Source organism: Tenrec ecaudatus, chromosome 13 (assembly GCF_050624435.1).
Source record: "Tenrec ecaudatus isolate mTenEca1 chromosome 13, mTenEca1.hap1, whole genome shotgun sequence".
NCBI lineage: Eukaryota > Metazoa > Chordata > Mammalia > Afrosoricida > Tenrecidae > Tenrec > Tenrec ecaudatus.
In genome coordinates, this window is record NC_134542.1 from 2,663,680 (window position 1) to 2,679,888 (window position 16,209).

General features: G+C 57.0%; 1 protein-coding gene across 3 annotated transcripts in view; it reads right to left on the bottom strand.

The window, feature by feature from the left end:
• Positions 1-1,238: 1,238 nt before the first annotated feature.
• TRAF3IP1 (TRAF3 interacting protein 1) overlaps positions 1,239-16,209 on the bottom strand; it is a 34,192-nt gene continuing 19,221 nt past the window's right edge. For 2 of the 3 annotated variants that reach the window (XM_075529257.1, XM_075529254.1), the window contains 2 exons: positions 9,453-9,676; positions 6,648-8,039 (listed from right to left, as the gene is read on the bottom strand). In XM_075529257.1, the coding sequence (XP_075385372.1) occupies positions 7,874-8,039; positions 9,453-9,676 (390 nt within the window). In that variant the 3' untranslated portion in view covers positions 6,648-7,873. Of the gene's footprint in view, positions 2,938-6,647; positions 8,040-9,452; positions 9,677-16,209 lie in introns of those variants that run through there. The other variant, XM_075529256.1, reaches the window with a different exon arrangement.

Here is a 16,209-nt window from a genome sequence, read left to right on the forward strand (position 1 = left end):
CGTCCCGTGGGGTCCCTGAGAGAAACCTCCAGGCTGCTTAGCCACTTCCCTCTCGAGTTTTCAGGACTCTTGAGAAAACGCTTTTGTGTGTGCCCCTGGCCCGGTGCTATGGCAAGACACACACAGACATCGATTCAGCTTCCAAAAGGAGAATTCGCTGTCACCGAATCAATGCTGACTTCCAGAGACCCCGGGGGCACGGCAGGGCTGTGCCCTGTGGGCTTCTGAGGCTGTGACTCTTTCCGGGGCAGAAGCCTCATCTTTCTCCTGCAGGGCCCATAGCAGGAGACTCGGCATCGACACAGAGCCCGGAAGTCAGGGAAGGAGAGGCAGGATGATGAGTGGACAGCAGGAGCCCAGGGAAGAAGCGGAGAGAGCGCTGCCAGCCCAAGGGGCATGTCACCAAGTACAAGCCGTGAGGAAGGCTGGATGGGAAGCGAATGTGCTCTGAGAACGCCCGCCCAAGCAGCGGTCCACATTGAGCAGCGGCAGCAGTGGCGGCAGCGGAGAAGAACCCACCAGGAGCATACAGAACACTTCCTAAGACAGTAGAGTATAGCCAAGTATTAAGTGTGACTGGGATAAATTCCCCGAGGCCAAAAAAAAACAACAGACTACTCAGTAGGATGTTTACAAGAGACAAATTAGAAATAGGAGGATTTGCGTTTGGAGACCTGAAGGTCAAGGGTGAAAAACTCCAGCGCTGGCATGAACTGCATGGGGAGATCCATTTTGACAGTTGGTGGGACACCCAAAAGCACCTCAGTCAGTGCTGGAGCAAGCAGCGCCTGCAAGGGCGTGAATCGGAGCAGCGGCAGGAACAACAGACCCTTTTTAGAAATTACATGGACATGTCGTGAAACCTGTGTTCAAAGTCCAAGGGGGGCACCGGTACCCGCCTGCCACACACTGAACACGGGGCAAGGGTATCAGGGGTCAAGGAGAAGATGGCCGGCCACACTGCACGTGGGCCAGAGAAGAGGCGATGACAGAGAGGAAGGACAAGATAAGATGCTCAGTCAACGGCATCAGACGCGTGGCTAGGTGAACACTGAGCGTCACAATGGGAATGCCGTGAACTGCTCACAGAGACAAAGAAGTCAGCGTTGCATAAAGGAGGCGGCAGAATGTGCGTGTGTGTGTGTAATGCATACAAAATACACCATTGGGGGACAAACAGATGAGTAAATGGAGACTCGCCAGCAATGGGGTCACCGTTACAAGGTGACAGTACACGTGATGTTTATTTGCTATATGAATATTATGTCATCAGAAAAGAAGCACATGGGATTGTGACAAGAGTTGTGTGAGCCCCCAATAAAATGATTAAGAAAGAAAGAAAATAAGTGAATGTGGTTAGGATCAGGGACAAAGACTGCCTCCACTTTGTGGCCCACTGAGCTCCGGTACAGGCCGTCGCCGCCCTGCTCACAGGTGGGAGAAATGTCCCCGGGAGAAGTCACGACGGAAGGAGCACGTCCTGCAGGGCAAACATCCCGGGGGACCAGAGGGGTGTCACAGCCAACCCAGCTGAGAAGGGCCCTTTCTCTCCCACCCTTGGGTCTTCGGCTGCAGCCCCCACCCACTTCAAACAGGGCCGTGCCCTCTCCAGCTCCGGGTCGTGGCCTCCCCTTTGTGCGTCCCATCCCCCTGCTTCCAAGAAGTCTGCCCAGACACCCGGACGAGGGCCTCCCCTTGGCCTGCTGGCAGGTGTTTGACAAGGGGTGTTGGCAACATCCCTGGAAAAAACGCACACGTGTGTGTCAGTCACTGCGTCTCTTCGAGCTCCCCACTGGGTCTATCCGCTCTGCGCGCATCCAAGTAGAGAGCTGGGCCAGCCTTTCTCTGGCGTGTTCCCGGCTGGAATGGAACCTCCAACCTGTGGGCACGCCTTCCAGGGCGTCCCCAGAGGGAGCCTTCAAGCACGCCGGGAAGTGGACGAGCGCAGACGCGGTCAGCTTACCATCAGACCTCCCTCTGGAGCCACTGTCAATGGGTTCCGGTTTGTAATATTTTTCTGCTTTCTTTTCTCTTACGGTTCTTCTCTATTTTACTTTGCTGTCGTTGTTAAGTTTAGAAAAACATTCCAAACTTAACGAAACCCCAAAGAAACAATTGATGCAATTATTGTCTCTATCCATCTACCTATCATCTATCACCTATTACCCATCACCTACCATTGACGGATCATTTACAATCATCTATGCATCCATCCAAACATCCGTCTACCTATCAATCATCTAACAGTCCTTTATCTACCTATAATCAATAATCATCTACCTGAAGCACTTGCTGATAAAGATCAAGGATTGCAGTGTTCAGGATGGATGACAACTCAATGTAAACACGACCAAAATCCTCACCTCTGGACCAGTAGGTAACAGCATGATCAGCAGATGAAAGGTTGTCAGGATTTCGTCTTGCCTGGATCCACAGTCAATGCTCACGGAAGCCGCAGTCAAGAGGTGCAAAGACGCACTGCGTTAGGTAACTCTGGTGCGCAAGACCTCCCTCCTTAGAGCGCTGAAAAGCAAGGACGGGACTTTCAGGACTAACGTGCACCTGACTCGAGCCGTGGTGTTTTCGTTGCCTCCTGTGCTGTGGAAGTTGAACACTGAATGAAGAGCACTGAAGAAGAATCGATGTGTTTGAACTGCGGTGCTGGAGCTGAATAAAAGGGCAAGCCCATGTGTCTTGGAAGAAACACGACCACAGAGCTCCTTAGAGGCGAGGACGGCAAGACTTCGTTTGTGTTACATACTGTGGCCATCTTGTCGGGAGAGGCTAGTCCCTGGAGAAGGAAGGACATCATGCTTGACAGTGGACGCACACCTGTGAGCTCGAGAACAGGCACGGCGGTGAGGCTGATGCAGGACTGGGCTGGCTTCGCTCTGTGGTGCGGAAGGTCGCTATGGGCCAGCACCAGCTCGATGGCACCTAACAACAAAAGCCGCCTATCAGTTATCTACCTCCCTGCTTACCAGCTCGCCATCAGCTACCTATCTAGCACACAGAGGTTGTTTCCCACACAAAGAAGGCAGCACAATTGATAATAACAAACACTGACGCTATTAGGAATTCCGTGAGACAACTGGGTCTCCAAGAAAGTGCTGGCTGGTTTTTGCTTAACCTCCCTCCACGGCCAGCCTCTGTTGCCACGGATGACACGTGTGGCTGGGACATGAGCGCTGCTCGTGTTCAGGAGTAAGAGGAGAAGGCCAGCGTGGCGGTGGGGACCTGCCCACCCCGTGGAGGATGCGAGCACCTTGGCTGTAGGAGAGTCGTGGCTGGCCCCTGGGCAGGTACGCCTGTGTTCAGTGTGATTTGAGCCTCAAAGGCACCAGACTCGGGCTCCTCTCCTGACCTCTCACCCGGGCGGTCGGCAGTGCCTTCCTGCCAGGGCCTCCTTAAATGGGGACAATCGTCAAAACCGTGAGGCCAGCCCGATTTGCAGATCGAGCCCTGGTGGCATCGCGGTGACCTGTGGGCCGTGATCGCACGTCACAGCGCGAAACCACCAGCCAGCAATTCGCGAGGCGGGCTTTCACGCCTGTAGAGTGACCACCTAAGACGCCCAGGGGCAGTTCTACCCTCGCTGTGAGTTGGCACGGAGTCAAGAACAGTGAGGCTGCTCACGTTCTGTGTGTGTGCCAATGACCCTGATGTAAACCCTCCCGTCTTGGTCGATGATGACGTCACTCAACAGGGAACGGCACGCGTTGGCAGGGGGAAACGGAGACACGCTAGGGAACAGTGAGTGAGGGGCTGGCATCTCACTTTTTTTGCACAACGCCTGGGAACTTCGTGAGAATTAACCCGGCCGGTCTCCAGCCTGCTCCCGGTGCTCAGGCCCTTCTGGGAAGAAGGCTTTGGAGGCTGCAGAGTGTGGGAGTCAGGAGTCACTCAGCATGCCTGGAGGTAGCCGTTCAGCTGGAGTGGTGCCCCCCAGGCTGGGCCCTGCTAAGTTCTTCCTAAGGGTATCTGGGGGGCCCTAACAGCAGACTGGCCCAAACATGCCTGCCACTGTGGCCCGGTCAGTCTCTTTCATTGCTGGAGGACTGTTTTAACACCGCAAATGGATGTTTGGTCAGGTGTGAAAATGAGACCCCGGGCCCGGCATGTGGCTTTACAGGCCCAGAGTGAGCCGCTGCATGAAGGATATGGCCCGGAGCCCGCGATGGTGCTTGTGGCTGGCAGGGAAGCCACCACGGACAGCAGCCTCCCGGCCCCGCCACTGGCGCTGGGCCAGGAGCTTCCGGAAGGGTTTGGGTCTGCAACCGGCCCGGGTTTCATGCTCAAAATTCACCCGAGAGCCTGTGTGGAAGTTTCACGTTTTAAAAGCGTCCTGGTGTTTGTATTGAAACGGCCCCAAAAACTCCCTCCAGAGCCGTAATTCCGGAAACAGAACACCTCCCGATGTGGCTCCACTCCCGGGTGCGTCCTGGGGTGGGGGACACTGCGGGGTCAGCCTGCGGGGGGTCCAGGCCACACAGGGCTGCCGACACTTGGCTCCCTTATGATTCTCATGGGCACCAGGCACCTTCTCCCATAAAAAAATATTAAAAACTCCATTTTACAACCCTGTGGATCCGGAGACCTTAAATCTATTAGCAGGGCATATTAAAACATCTTGACTTCAAAGTCCCTTTCTCCTGATTATAAGAGATTAAACTACTTTGGGGAGTACCTAGCAGCCTGTGGGCCCGGGTGCTGTGCCCCCGTGATCTAGGTCAGCCTCCCGGGAGCACCCGTTTTAGGAGCTCCTTAGGGCCATGGTCTCGGCTCAAGTGAGGGCTCCGGGCCGGGAGAGGGGCAGCGGGGGCACCCTGGAACTCGCATCAGAAGCTCTACAGGCCCCTGGGCGAGTGCTTGCTAGGTACCGTGGGTGTAATGGTCTACCCCAAATGGACGGGGGATGTCCCAGCCTCTGTCCGCGCACGCCCAACCTCATTTGACAAACAGCATTGCAGGTGCCATCGCGATACAGTAGCTCCCGCCCAAGAGCCGCATGAAGACAGGCCGCGTCGAGATATGTGTCCGTGAGGGCAAGCTGCCCGCTCTGCCCATGTACCAGCCCCCCAGCTCTGGGCCATTCTGGCCCAGGGGATGCATCGTCCTTCCACAGAGCCCGGGAGCGGGGGGGGGCGAGCAGGGGGCGGTGTCCTCCGAGGCTCGCAGGATCGGGCCTCTCCCGCCCACCATATACTTCATTTGAAGACAGTGGTTGAATATGCCCATTTTGAATTTTGAAAAGTATCCCCAAGACATCCCCCCAAAATAGCCATTCCCATGACCATGCATCACACGCACTCGATATCAGTGTCTAAGGCAAGCTGGGCCCCGATGACAACGACAGGCAGGGGAGCGAGCGGGTGCTGGTGTGGATGTACCTACTCACAGGTCACCAAGCACCAAGGGACTGGCTCCCCATCACGCAGCTGGGGGGGCCTCTCAGCATGTCGTCTCTGCTGACTCACTCACAAATCTCACAGCCTCCGAGTCCACGCCGACTCACAGCGACCCTCCAGGACAGAACTGCCCTGTGGGTCACTCTATGGCAGTGGGTCGCCTCATCTTTCTCCTCGAGTCGGCTGGTGGTTTTGAACTGGTGGCCTCGAGGTTAGCAGCCCAGCGTGGAATCCACAGACCCACGGGGGCTCTGCAGAGAGGCAGGCTTGTTGTGCTGCCCGACCAGTGGCCTGCTTGCCCCCTTTATCCACCCTTGCCTTAGGGTGCATTGGCTTCTTGGTTAGAGAATCTTGTGTACGGCTCTCAGTTGGGGGCTGTCTCAGTGTCCCACAGCTGTCATCTCAAACTACCACCAAGAATGGCCCTGTTGGGTGAGCTGACCACAAGGCAAGGACACACCTGAGCACATGGTGGCTCCCGAAAATGGGTCACCTGCGTCCGGCGTCACGCAGGATGCCGAGAGATGACACAGGCTCAGGCCCGTCCAGCCGGGAGTGGAGCTCTGCACAGCACCGTGCTGCGGCTGGGCTCTGTTTCATCACATCGGAGTCCTGGCGGGCAGTGGGCGATGCGTGGGGCTGCCAGCTGGAAGGTCAGCAGTTTGAAACCACCCGCTGCTCCGTGGGAGAAAGGCGAGGGTCTGACACCCACGGGGGCAGTTCTACCCTGGCCCGGCGGGCCCTTCGTGCCCACGTGGGCTACCTGGCAGGGAGTTTGGTCTGCTCCCGTCAGAACAACATCGTCCCACGAGCAGCTTCGGCCATCAGGAAGACAGGCGGGAGAAGCGCATGGAAAACCTGGATTTTATGCTTTGGCAACTTTGACCGAGAACTGGTCCCAGCTCCGCTTTTAAAATCCAAATTCCCGAAGGACAACTGCATTCACTCCCTAACGCACACGCCCGGTGGTGGAAAGCATCTAATGACCGCCCACCCCCACCCCCACCCCCGCGTGCGGTTCCTTGAGAGAATGAGTCAGCTGGAATCTCCAAACTCGGAGCTCGGGGTCAGGCGAGTCTGTCTCGCATGTCAGGCTGCAGAAAGGGGTGCGACCGCAGAGGCATGGGAAGACACACATCCCGCAGCTCCTTCAAAAGAGCAACAGGATGCCCCTGCCCCGCGTGAACGGAACTACAATCCAGGCGCTTCTAGAAAAAATACGCAATTGCTTTTAATGACTTGTGTATAAAAGAAAAATAGATTTTAAGATACAATTTGATCAACTGCTTCATACAAAATGTTCACTTGGGCACTACGAGTGCGATTTCCGGCGAGACACACACAGCAAGCGGTTCACAGACCGCAGCAGTGCCCTGTCTGGGCTTGGCAGAAAAGGCCCACAGGCCGCACACAGGAGGGAGGAGACGTGTCCAGGTGCTCCGGCCCCCCGAGGGCCCTGTGGGCGAGCTGGGCCACTGGGACCTTTAAGATGGTGGGCTTCTGCACCTGCTCTGGGCCTTCTTCAGCTCAGACGGCCCAGAGCCCCAGTCCAGGGCTTCGTCTGGAAATGGCACTGAAGCAAGACAGGTCCCACCAGGGTTGACGCTCCTGCAGCCATGGCCTCAGGCGTAGCCACAGACTGGCTGGGGCAGGCCCATCCCTGCCCAGTGACAGTGAGGTTCTGGGGCTCGGTTTTCTCTAGTCACAGGCCCAAAGAGCTGGCATGGAGCCCCCAGTGCAGGGTCCCTTTACACAGTACCCCACTTACAACAGCCGACCACGTGGGGAACAGAACTGAAACCAGGTACGAAAGTATAACACAAGACCACCTTTGTGCAAAGACAACTCCCAACAACAAAGGGAACACTGGGCTGGCCCACAGGTGGTCCCGCAGCCCTTGGTCTCCTTGGGTAGACGCCCCTGTGCAGTGGGGAGGGTCAGGGCCAGGGGGGCTCCATAAAGGGGCAGAAGGGGCCGCCCCGGGGGCCACAGCAGCATCTGTGTGCAGGTGGAAGCTAGGGCACCGAGTGGGGGGCAGGGAAGGGTCGCCTGAGACAACGGCCGGTCCACACTGTTGGAGTCTCTGCGCTCAGCCGGTGGGACACAGGCGTACTGCACGGCGGTCCACTCCCCGACAGACTGGTATCCACGAGGAGCAGAGCACCCAGGCTGTGCCCTCCCTCAGAGCCTGTGGCTTCGCGTGCAGTTCCTTCCACCAGAGTGCAAACTGGGGCCCGGTCCCTCTGTGTCGTGGCCCACTTACCTGCAGGGCTTCTGGCACAGTGCCCAGCATGGCACGAGGCCTTCCTTGTGGCTGCCCTCGCTCAGGACAAGGTCGGGAGCCACGCCTGGTCTCTGCAGAGCCCCGAGGCCTCCGTGGTCCACGGCCGCGGCCGAGCGAAGGGAGGCGCACAGAGCGGGGGAAGTTTCTAGCTCCGTTTATTGAGAGCAGGCTGCGTCCAGGCTCACCTGCGGGAGCTCACGTTGACACTGTGCACCATCTTCTGGATCTTGTCCTCGTTCCGCAGGATGTTGGCCTTCACCGCACAGATCTTGTCCCGCTGCTCCCGGATGAGCTGCTCCAGCTCAGCCAGCTCGGCCGCCAGCGGCTCCACAGCCGCGTCCGTGATGCTGGGGGCGGACAGCGGGCCGTCAGGTCAAAGCTGCGGCCTGCGGTGCTCGCTCCCGTCCGGGAAAGGAGGACACACAGATGCGTGCAATACTGACAAAACCTAACCCGCTCATACTCCAAAACCTAACCCACTGCTGCGGCTCAGAGCCGCCTGGGTCATCGTGACCCTCCAGGACAGCGCAGAGCTGCCCATCCCTGTGGGCTTCACAAGCGGGACATCTGTATGAGAGCAGACAGCCTCCTCTTTCTCCCACAGAGCAGCTCCTGGGTTGGAACCACCAACCTTGCAGGCAGCAGCCCACAATGCCGCCAGGCATCCTCTAACCGAAGGTAGAGCTCGTCAACAAGGCGCTTTGAGCGTCTGGAGAGAAAGAAGGGGCTTTCTGTTCCCACAAAGAGCTCCTGTCGCATAAACTCGCAGGGGCACTTCTGCGCTGTCCTATGGGTCCTGACGAGTTGGAATCCACTCCAAGTCCGTGAACTTGGGGCTTTTTTATTTTCGTTTTGTTTTTGAGTATATGAGTCAGAATCGACTCACAGGGGCAGTGGGTTTGGGTTGGAGCTGTGTGTGCCGAAGTGGGCGATTCCTGGGACCACCGTGAGCTGAATGGACACAGCAGTGACCAGCAACCCAGCCTGCCACCTGGGGTCGCCGATGGTCAGCATGCTCAGGAGAAAGCTCACTGTCCTGAGGTGAGTGCAAGCCCACCACAACAGTGATCAGAAAGGCACTCCTCCCCAGGGGCAGCAGCTCACGTACCGTCAAGGGTCCAATGCCTCAAGGGTGCACGGCCCCCAGACGAAGGGGATTTTGATAAGGCACATGAGAAATGATGTGCAGATTATAAAGTCCCCTGCAATCCTGAATTTCAAAATCTATTTTATATGCATAGTAAGTACACATCTTTGTGGTTCCTTTAGACAAACACAGATTGTGCTGTATACAAAGAGGTTAATGGGGGAAGGTAGTGGAAGGAGGGCTTTTCCTAGAGACTTCTCTCTGCTCCAAGGTTATAGGGTAGGAGACCCACTGGCCCCCAGCACACCCAGCACCCCTTCCTTCCAGCTAACCTCTGCTCCTGCTGCAGGACCCCCGGTATACCCCACTCCCCAAGCTGACCTCTGCTCCTGCTGCAGGGCCCCTAGTACACCCCACTCCCCAAGCTGACCTCTGCTCCTGCTGCAGGGCCCCAGTACACCCCACTCCCCAAGCTGACCTCTGCTCCTGCTGCAGGGTCCCCGGTACACCCCACTCCCCAAGCTGACCTCTGCTCCTGCTGCAGGACCCTGGTACACCCCACTCCCCAAGCTGACCTCTGCTCCTGCTGCAGGGCCCCCGGTACACCCCACTCCCCAAGCTGACCTCTGCTCCTGCTACAGGGTCCCTAGTACACCCCACTCCCCAAGCTGACCTCTGCTCCTGCTGCAGGGCCTCGGCGTGCTGCCGGCTCTCGCTGTGCCACAGCTGCAGCTCGTTCTGCATGGCGTCCACGTCCTCCTGGAGATAGTCCATGATCTTGCCCAGAGGCAGCGCGCTCCGGCACAGCGTCTGGATGGACGTGCGCAGCTTCTCCATCTCCTTGCAGGCAATGTCCTTCTCCTTCCTCCAGGCTGACTCGTAGACCAGCGACTTCTCCTGCAGTGGGGGGCAGGGGACAGAGCTCAGCTCAGGGCCCGTGGGGCCACTCACACACGCCCTGCGCCCAGTGGCTGGGGAGCAGGCTTCCAACCATGTGCCCTCACCACCGCTCTGTGACACACGCAGAAGACAGTGCGCTGGCAGTCAGGCAGCTGGGCGCGGGGCTCAACGCACTGGCCTCCTGTCCCTGGGCAGGGGTCTCTTCTGCACGGCTGTCTGAGGGCCATATCTCTGTACAGGACACCGCTGGCCGGACCTTCTGTGGCCACCACCTCACAGGCTTAGCACCCGCAGTGACCTTCTCAAACGGGCTCCCTCAAGGGAGTGGTCCTGGGTCTGGTTATGCAGAGGGACCACCTGTCTGTCCGGCGCAACCCTGCCACCAGCTCCCTAGGATTCAGAAGGGGGTGCGCCAGACACAGGAGGGAAGCAGCACAGGAGGGGTCTCGAGACCACGTGTGGCTGAGGGCCCAGGGGAACGCGGGCTGACAGGGTGCCTGGCTGGGGTCAGGAGTCCTGGGGTTCCGGGTAGGGACCTGTACTCCATTTGAGTCGGTCTCCCAGAGGCTGGAGGCATTGGTCAGGAGGAGGAGTTTCTCATGATAAGCCGGTCGTTTGTCCAGGAGCCTTTTGAGCGCCATCCCAGCCCACCTCACGGGCCGCGGGGCCCCTGCTTCCCCCACTGCCAACACCAGGGAGACGCTTTCCGCTGTAGGTCACTAATGTCTTGTCTGTGTCTTAACTTACTATGGTCTGTCCTGGAGTACCGGCCGAGTGGGCGGATGAACAGAGGGTCACCCTGTCTGTGCGAGCACACAGGAGATGCTCAACAGTGGGACTGACAATAAGACGGGAAGCTCCTAGAACTGCCGAGTGAGTTCCATGAAGCGACAGGACGGTAAACAAGCAAAGACAAATGGCATTTCTACAGTTCATCTAACGAACACCAAGATGGACGAGTGAGGCCACTGCCGATCACTTTTCTGTTTAAATACTTTTATTGGAGGCTCTTCCATACATCCCTCCAGTGTCAAGCACATTTGCACATATGCCGCCATCATTTTCAAAGCATTCTCTTCCCACTTGAGCCCCCAATATCAGCTCCCCATTTCTTTCCCCTCCCTCCCCCACCCGCCCTCCCTCACAAACGCTTGATAAGCTATAGATTATGTTTTCCTTATCTTACACCGTCCTCCGTCACCCCTCACCCACTTTTCTGTTATTCGCCCCCCTGGGAAGGGGTTCTAGTTGATCCTTGGGATCGGTTCCCCCTCTCCCCTTCCTCCCATAATCCTCCTGGCATCTCTACTCTCCTTGTTGGCCCTGTGATAATCACTTTTCAGAAACAAAATGCTTGGGAGTAAACCTAACGAAGCACGTGTAGGCCTTGCATGCCGAAACCCTCACCAAGCTGATAACGAAGTCAGCTATGACCTGAAGACATGGAGAGGCAGACCGTGTTCACGGACCGAAAAGACTAAGGCAGGAAACTGACATAGAGGCTGGATATAATTCCTACAAAATCTCAGCAGAATCACCTGGTCGTGTTGCAGGTGCACCCGTTGGGCTGCTAACCACAAGTTCAGCGGTTCAAAACCACCAGTCCTTAATGGGAGGGAGATGAGGCTTTCTACTCCCGTCAAGAAGTAGATGAAACCCACAGGGACAGTGCCTTCCTGTCCCGTAGGGCTGCTATGAGTTGGAATCGACTCGATGGCAGTGAGTTAGGTTTGATTTTTTTTGGCTTTTTTAAAGATTATTCTAAAATGTATACGGAAAGGCAAAGAAACTAGAATAGCCAAGCCCATTTTGAAAAAGACGAAAATAGAGGGCAGAATTGATCGACCCAGTTCCAGGCCTTGTTATAGGGCCACAATGAAGCCCTCGTGGCATGGGGAGCGGCACAGGCACAGAGATCGAAAAAACCCAACAGAGAGCCTAGAAATAGACCCGAACAAATACATCCAACTGGTTTCTTTCCACTCCACAGAGGGTCCTGGCCTTTTCAACAAATTGGGAAACCCCAGGGGTCCCCATGAGTCAGGCCGACTCACAGGCACACAGCAACAATGGCTGTGACATAGCTGTAAGACAGCACAACGCTCCCACCGTCGTCGACACTTTCACTAGAAGTCTCCTGCAGTCTCACGGGGCGTGCTTTCAAAGCACAACCCTGACCGTCTGTAAGTGAGGGAAAGGTCACAGGACAAGAGAACCGACCGTGCGATTTTCCCACGGCCTTTCCGACGCCCCTCCCCCGCGGTTCCTGCGGCTCACCATCAACCATCAATCTTCCATGAGCAAACAGACCTCTGACCTGAGCATGAGGGCTCAGTCCCGTGACTGAACTCTGACAAAGGAAGAACAACCCCGTTTCCAAGTCTTAGGGCGACATGAGGGCCTGTCTGAAGCATGAAGGGCCCGTGGGAAACTCAGTGGGTGGTCGGGAGGCTGTGCGCTGCAGGGCCCGGCCTTGGCTCAGCTTCTCCATACCTCCCCTCACTCCCACTTAGATGAAAAGTCATGTTGCAGGGCAGTGAGTGAGCTATTGGATGTGGCTCTTCTACCCAGAGTCTAACTCCCACCAAACAACCTCCCTGCACTGGTCTCCTAAGACACTGGAGGAAGACACTGACAGGCCTCGCCCTGCGTCCAGGTGTGGCATCCTGCTGAAGCCAGCCCTCGGAGCAGCAGGAGGGAGGGAGCTCTTTATTAGCAAGAGCCAGGAGTGGAACACATCCTCTGGACCGGAGCTTTCTGCACAGGATCCTGGATCCAGCAGACAGGGCAGCTACAGCATCAAAGGAGCAGCAGCAGCAGAACCCGGAGTCCGAGCGTGGAACAGAGCAACAGGCTTCCCCACCCGCAGAGCAAATCAGCTGAGTGCTTTTCTGCAGGAGCGGGGCGCCTCTGAGCACCTAACCCAGGGAGCTGAGCTTGCTCACCCACGGGCTGGAGCGGATGTGCCTTTCGGGATGAGGCTGACAGCAGAGTGGTGTGCCCCTTTGGGCACTGAGCAGCAGACCTGAAGCTTTGTCGCAGGTCCTGGCAAGCAACTACCCTGGGCATTTCTCCCTGGCAGGACAACTGCCCACTTCCTAGAAGAACCCTTGAATCCTGAAATGCGGCTGAGTTCCATGCAGCCATCACAGTGGACAGTAGGACCCAGAGACCCAGGAGAGGGCTGAAATAGAGGACATCAGGCCCGTGGGTGCGATTGGCATCAGAAGGGGGACTCAATCGATGGCTCCAGACTCATAAAGGCATTGGGGGGGGGGGTCTTTAAGAAAAGCCGGGGAAGTGAAGCACTGATTCCTGGAATGACTACGTTGGTGACTGCTGTGTGTAACGGACGGTCGCAGGGGTGAAGGACATGCTGCCACTGAGAGGGAAACATCTGCTCTGGGCCGGCCTGGGGGAAGCCGGGCAGGCCGAGCTTGCGGCCCGCAGTAGACAGGAGACACACTCCAGAGGTGGAAAAGAGATTCAAAGGGTTAAATAACAGCAAAAACACGAACAACCACACACCTGAACAACAGAGAAAGGGATAAGCTGTCTCTGGCACATTCACGCTATGGAAGTTTAGGCATCAACCAACAATAATAGCAACTCTCTCACACACCACAAGACGTGGACAAAGCCAGAGAACATGGTGCTTGGCAAACTCAGCCAATCTTAAAAAGGCAATTATTCCCCATCCCCGTCATTATAAGGGAAGGGAACGAAGAAGAACTCTGGTCTGGGCATCGTCGATGAGGCTCTGATGAGTGGTTACGAGGAGGTCAGGAATGGGAGCAGGAACAAGGAGGGGAGAGGGGCAAACACAGGAGGCTCCATGGGATAGTGTTGATTTCCCTACATGGTCACAGTCCTTTAAGAACAAATACTTCCAGGTGCTCAGTCCGCAAACCAGCATGACGGAGGTAAGACACAACTCAAGTGGACTCAAGTGGACTCGGAGTCTTAGGTGACAAGCACATCTCACAAAAGGGAGGGGGGTTAAGGGTTACAGGTTTCTCCTCTTCACACCTGACCCTCAGTATTCCTCTTCTTGGTCCTAAGGAAATCAATCAGTCACAGAATGGCAATCGTAATCGCAAGCTCTTCCACCTTCAGCCTATATTTGATTGGAGATGCTAAAAGAGGAGTTAGGAATTGTCTGAAAAGAAAAGGCTTTTTGTCTGAAGCCAAGGTAGATGGAAGTGCTTACAAAGAAAGCCTGAGCGCCACCCAGAAGTGCTGGGGGAAAGGCTGAGTGTTACTTCTGAGATCTGAAAGCCAGCACTTTGCCTGGAATGCGCACGACAGGAGAGTCTGTGCCCCGCAGAGAGCCTCCTCCTGGGGCGGGAAGTGAATGAGCTCACCAAGGCCCCACCTGGATTCACCTACAGAGAGGGCTGACCTGGGCAGGCCTGCTCCAGAGGCTAGGGTGAGCGTGAGGGGAAGGCTGGTTGGTCTCAGTTTATAAACTTGGCGTGTGGACTCCCAGGCTGGCAGCTGGTGGTATAGGCGGGGCCGGCCGGCCAGGCTGAGGTGAGCAGAGCCCGTCACAGTCAAGCCTCAATGGTTGTGCTGGGCTTCCCAGCGCATGGGGTGGGGGGAGGGGACACCACAGGCCCATAGAAAAGTGAAACTCAAAGGTAACAGTGTTCCCACCACCACTACACTGTGGGTGGAAACGTCTGAAACAGTGTGAGCATGGCCAACACGCTAGGAACAGAGGCTACTGGGAAACAGCCCCAGACTCGGCTACTCACAGCTGCCCCAGGTGCCCACTATGACGACACAGGGCATATCGGCCAGGGGCATACACCACACGGTCACTGCCAGCATGCCCCAGGAAATGCAATGCCACGTTTGCCAAAATCACCAAGAATTTCACAAGGAAACCGGTGACCCTGCCTACCAGTAACAAACGGGGGAGGGCGGGGGGGGGGGGGATGAAGCAGGCGGTTTTTGTAACAGCAGAACATGAGAATACCGAGGTGTAAACCTCAGAGGACAAATGACTGGGTGCCCAGGTGTAAGCCTAAGGGCAGGTGAGCACACCTTTACCAAGCGCAGGGCTGAGTTTGCGGGCCACTGGAGGAAGGGGTGGGTGCATGCAGAGTGCCCGGGCTCAGGAAAGCCCGCAGCAATCTCTTGCTTCTGACGTCCATCCTGTGACCCTGCCGCAGGGTCAGACCCCAGGGGAGCAGGGGCAGCCCTCCTTCCACAGCCTGTGGCTGCCTCATCAAGGAGCCTTCCTGTCCTCTCCCTGAGCTGAGAATGGATGTGACTTTGCCCACAGCTTAAAGAATAACCCCCTTGGCACAAGACAAGCAAAGGCACTGCCATCGAGTCGAGTCTGACTCACAGCGACGCCACAGGACAGGGCAGACCTGCCCGGTGGCAGGTGCCTGCTATAAACCGGGCCCAGCCACATGAGGGAGGTGCTGCTCCCACCAACCGCCAAGGGAACGGCCTGACCGGCAGGTGCTGTGCTGAGCCCCACTGCCCACCGGACCATCCCAGGTGTGGGGTCACCTGCAGGCATTCAGCAGCCCCACCAGCCCCAGCCCTGTGTAAAGTTCCCCAGTCCATCTCCCGGCGTCCACCGAAGGGCAAAGGAGGATGCTGTGTGCTGGGGGGCCTGTGGGGAGGCGCAGGGAGAAGTGAGTCGGCTCGGTCTCTGCAAAGGCTGATGGTTACTACATGAAGGGGGGTCTGGGGTGAAGCTGGACCACAACTCCGCCAGGACAGGGAGGGACAAGTCATTTTTTGAGGACTTACTGGGAAGATGAGAGCCCTCTCGGGGAAAACTCAGGGTGGGCCATGCCCTGTTCCTCCGGAAAAGTCTCTGTTCATCTGAGAGCACTGGGGACCGGGACCCACTCAGGACAAAAGCCCACCTTCCTAGCTGACCTCCAGACTTCAGGCCCCAAAGCTGCTCTCAGCACACGTGGTGTGGAAATCCTCTTGGCCCCCCACCCTACAGCTTTCCAGGCTGTGAGCCCACCCCCACCCCAGAGTGCAGCTCACTGATGGTCAGTGCCCATGTGGAGGGCTCCAGGCGCCACCCCGTGGTCAGTGTGAGCACCTGCAGGGCCAGCACATCCCTGACCCAGTTCTTCCTGCACCCCTGCCAGGGGACATTGCCTCTGGCGTCTCTCAGACGCCAGACACCAAGGACACTGCCACCAACAGAGAGGAGCCAGGAAGGGAGTGTCCTCTGGGTACCGAGACCCCTGCAGGGAGCCTCCTTGACTCAGGAAACAGAGTTCAGCCACCAGCAGGGTGGGGCGGCTTCCAGAGGACAGCTCAGAAACCCCACCGTGCTCGACCCAGTCCTGTGGGGCCGAGAGCCGGAACCCACTAGGTGCAGTGGCTGTAGGGCTCCCGAAGGAGCCTCCTTGCAACCCCAAGGACCCACCCCGCACCCCAAAGACCCTCCCTGCACCCCAAGGACACACTGGCAGCCTCCTCACTGCCTGCTCCCGAGGGAACCAGTGTGTTTTCAGCAAAATTATCCAAAATAAGCTACGCCCCAC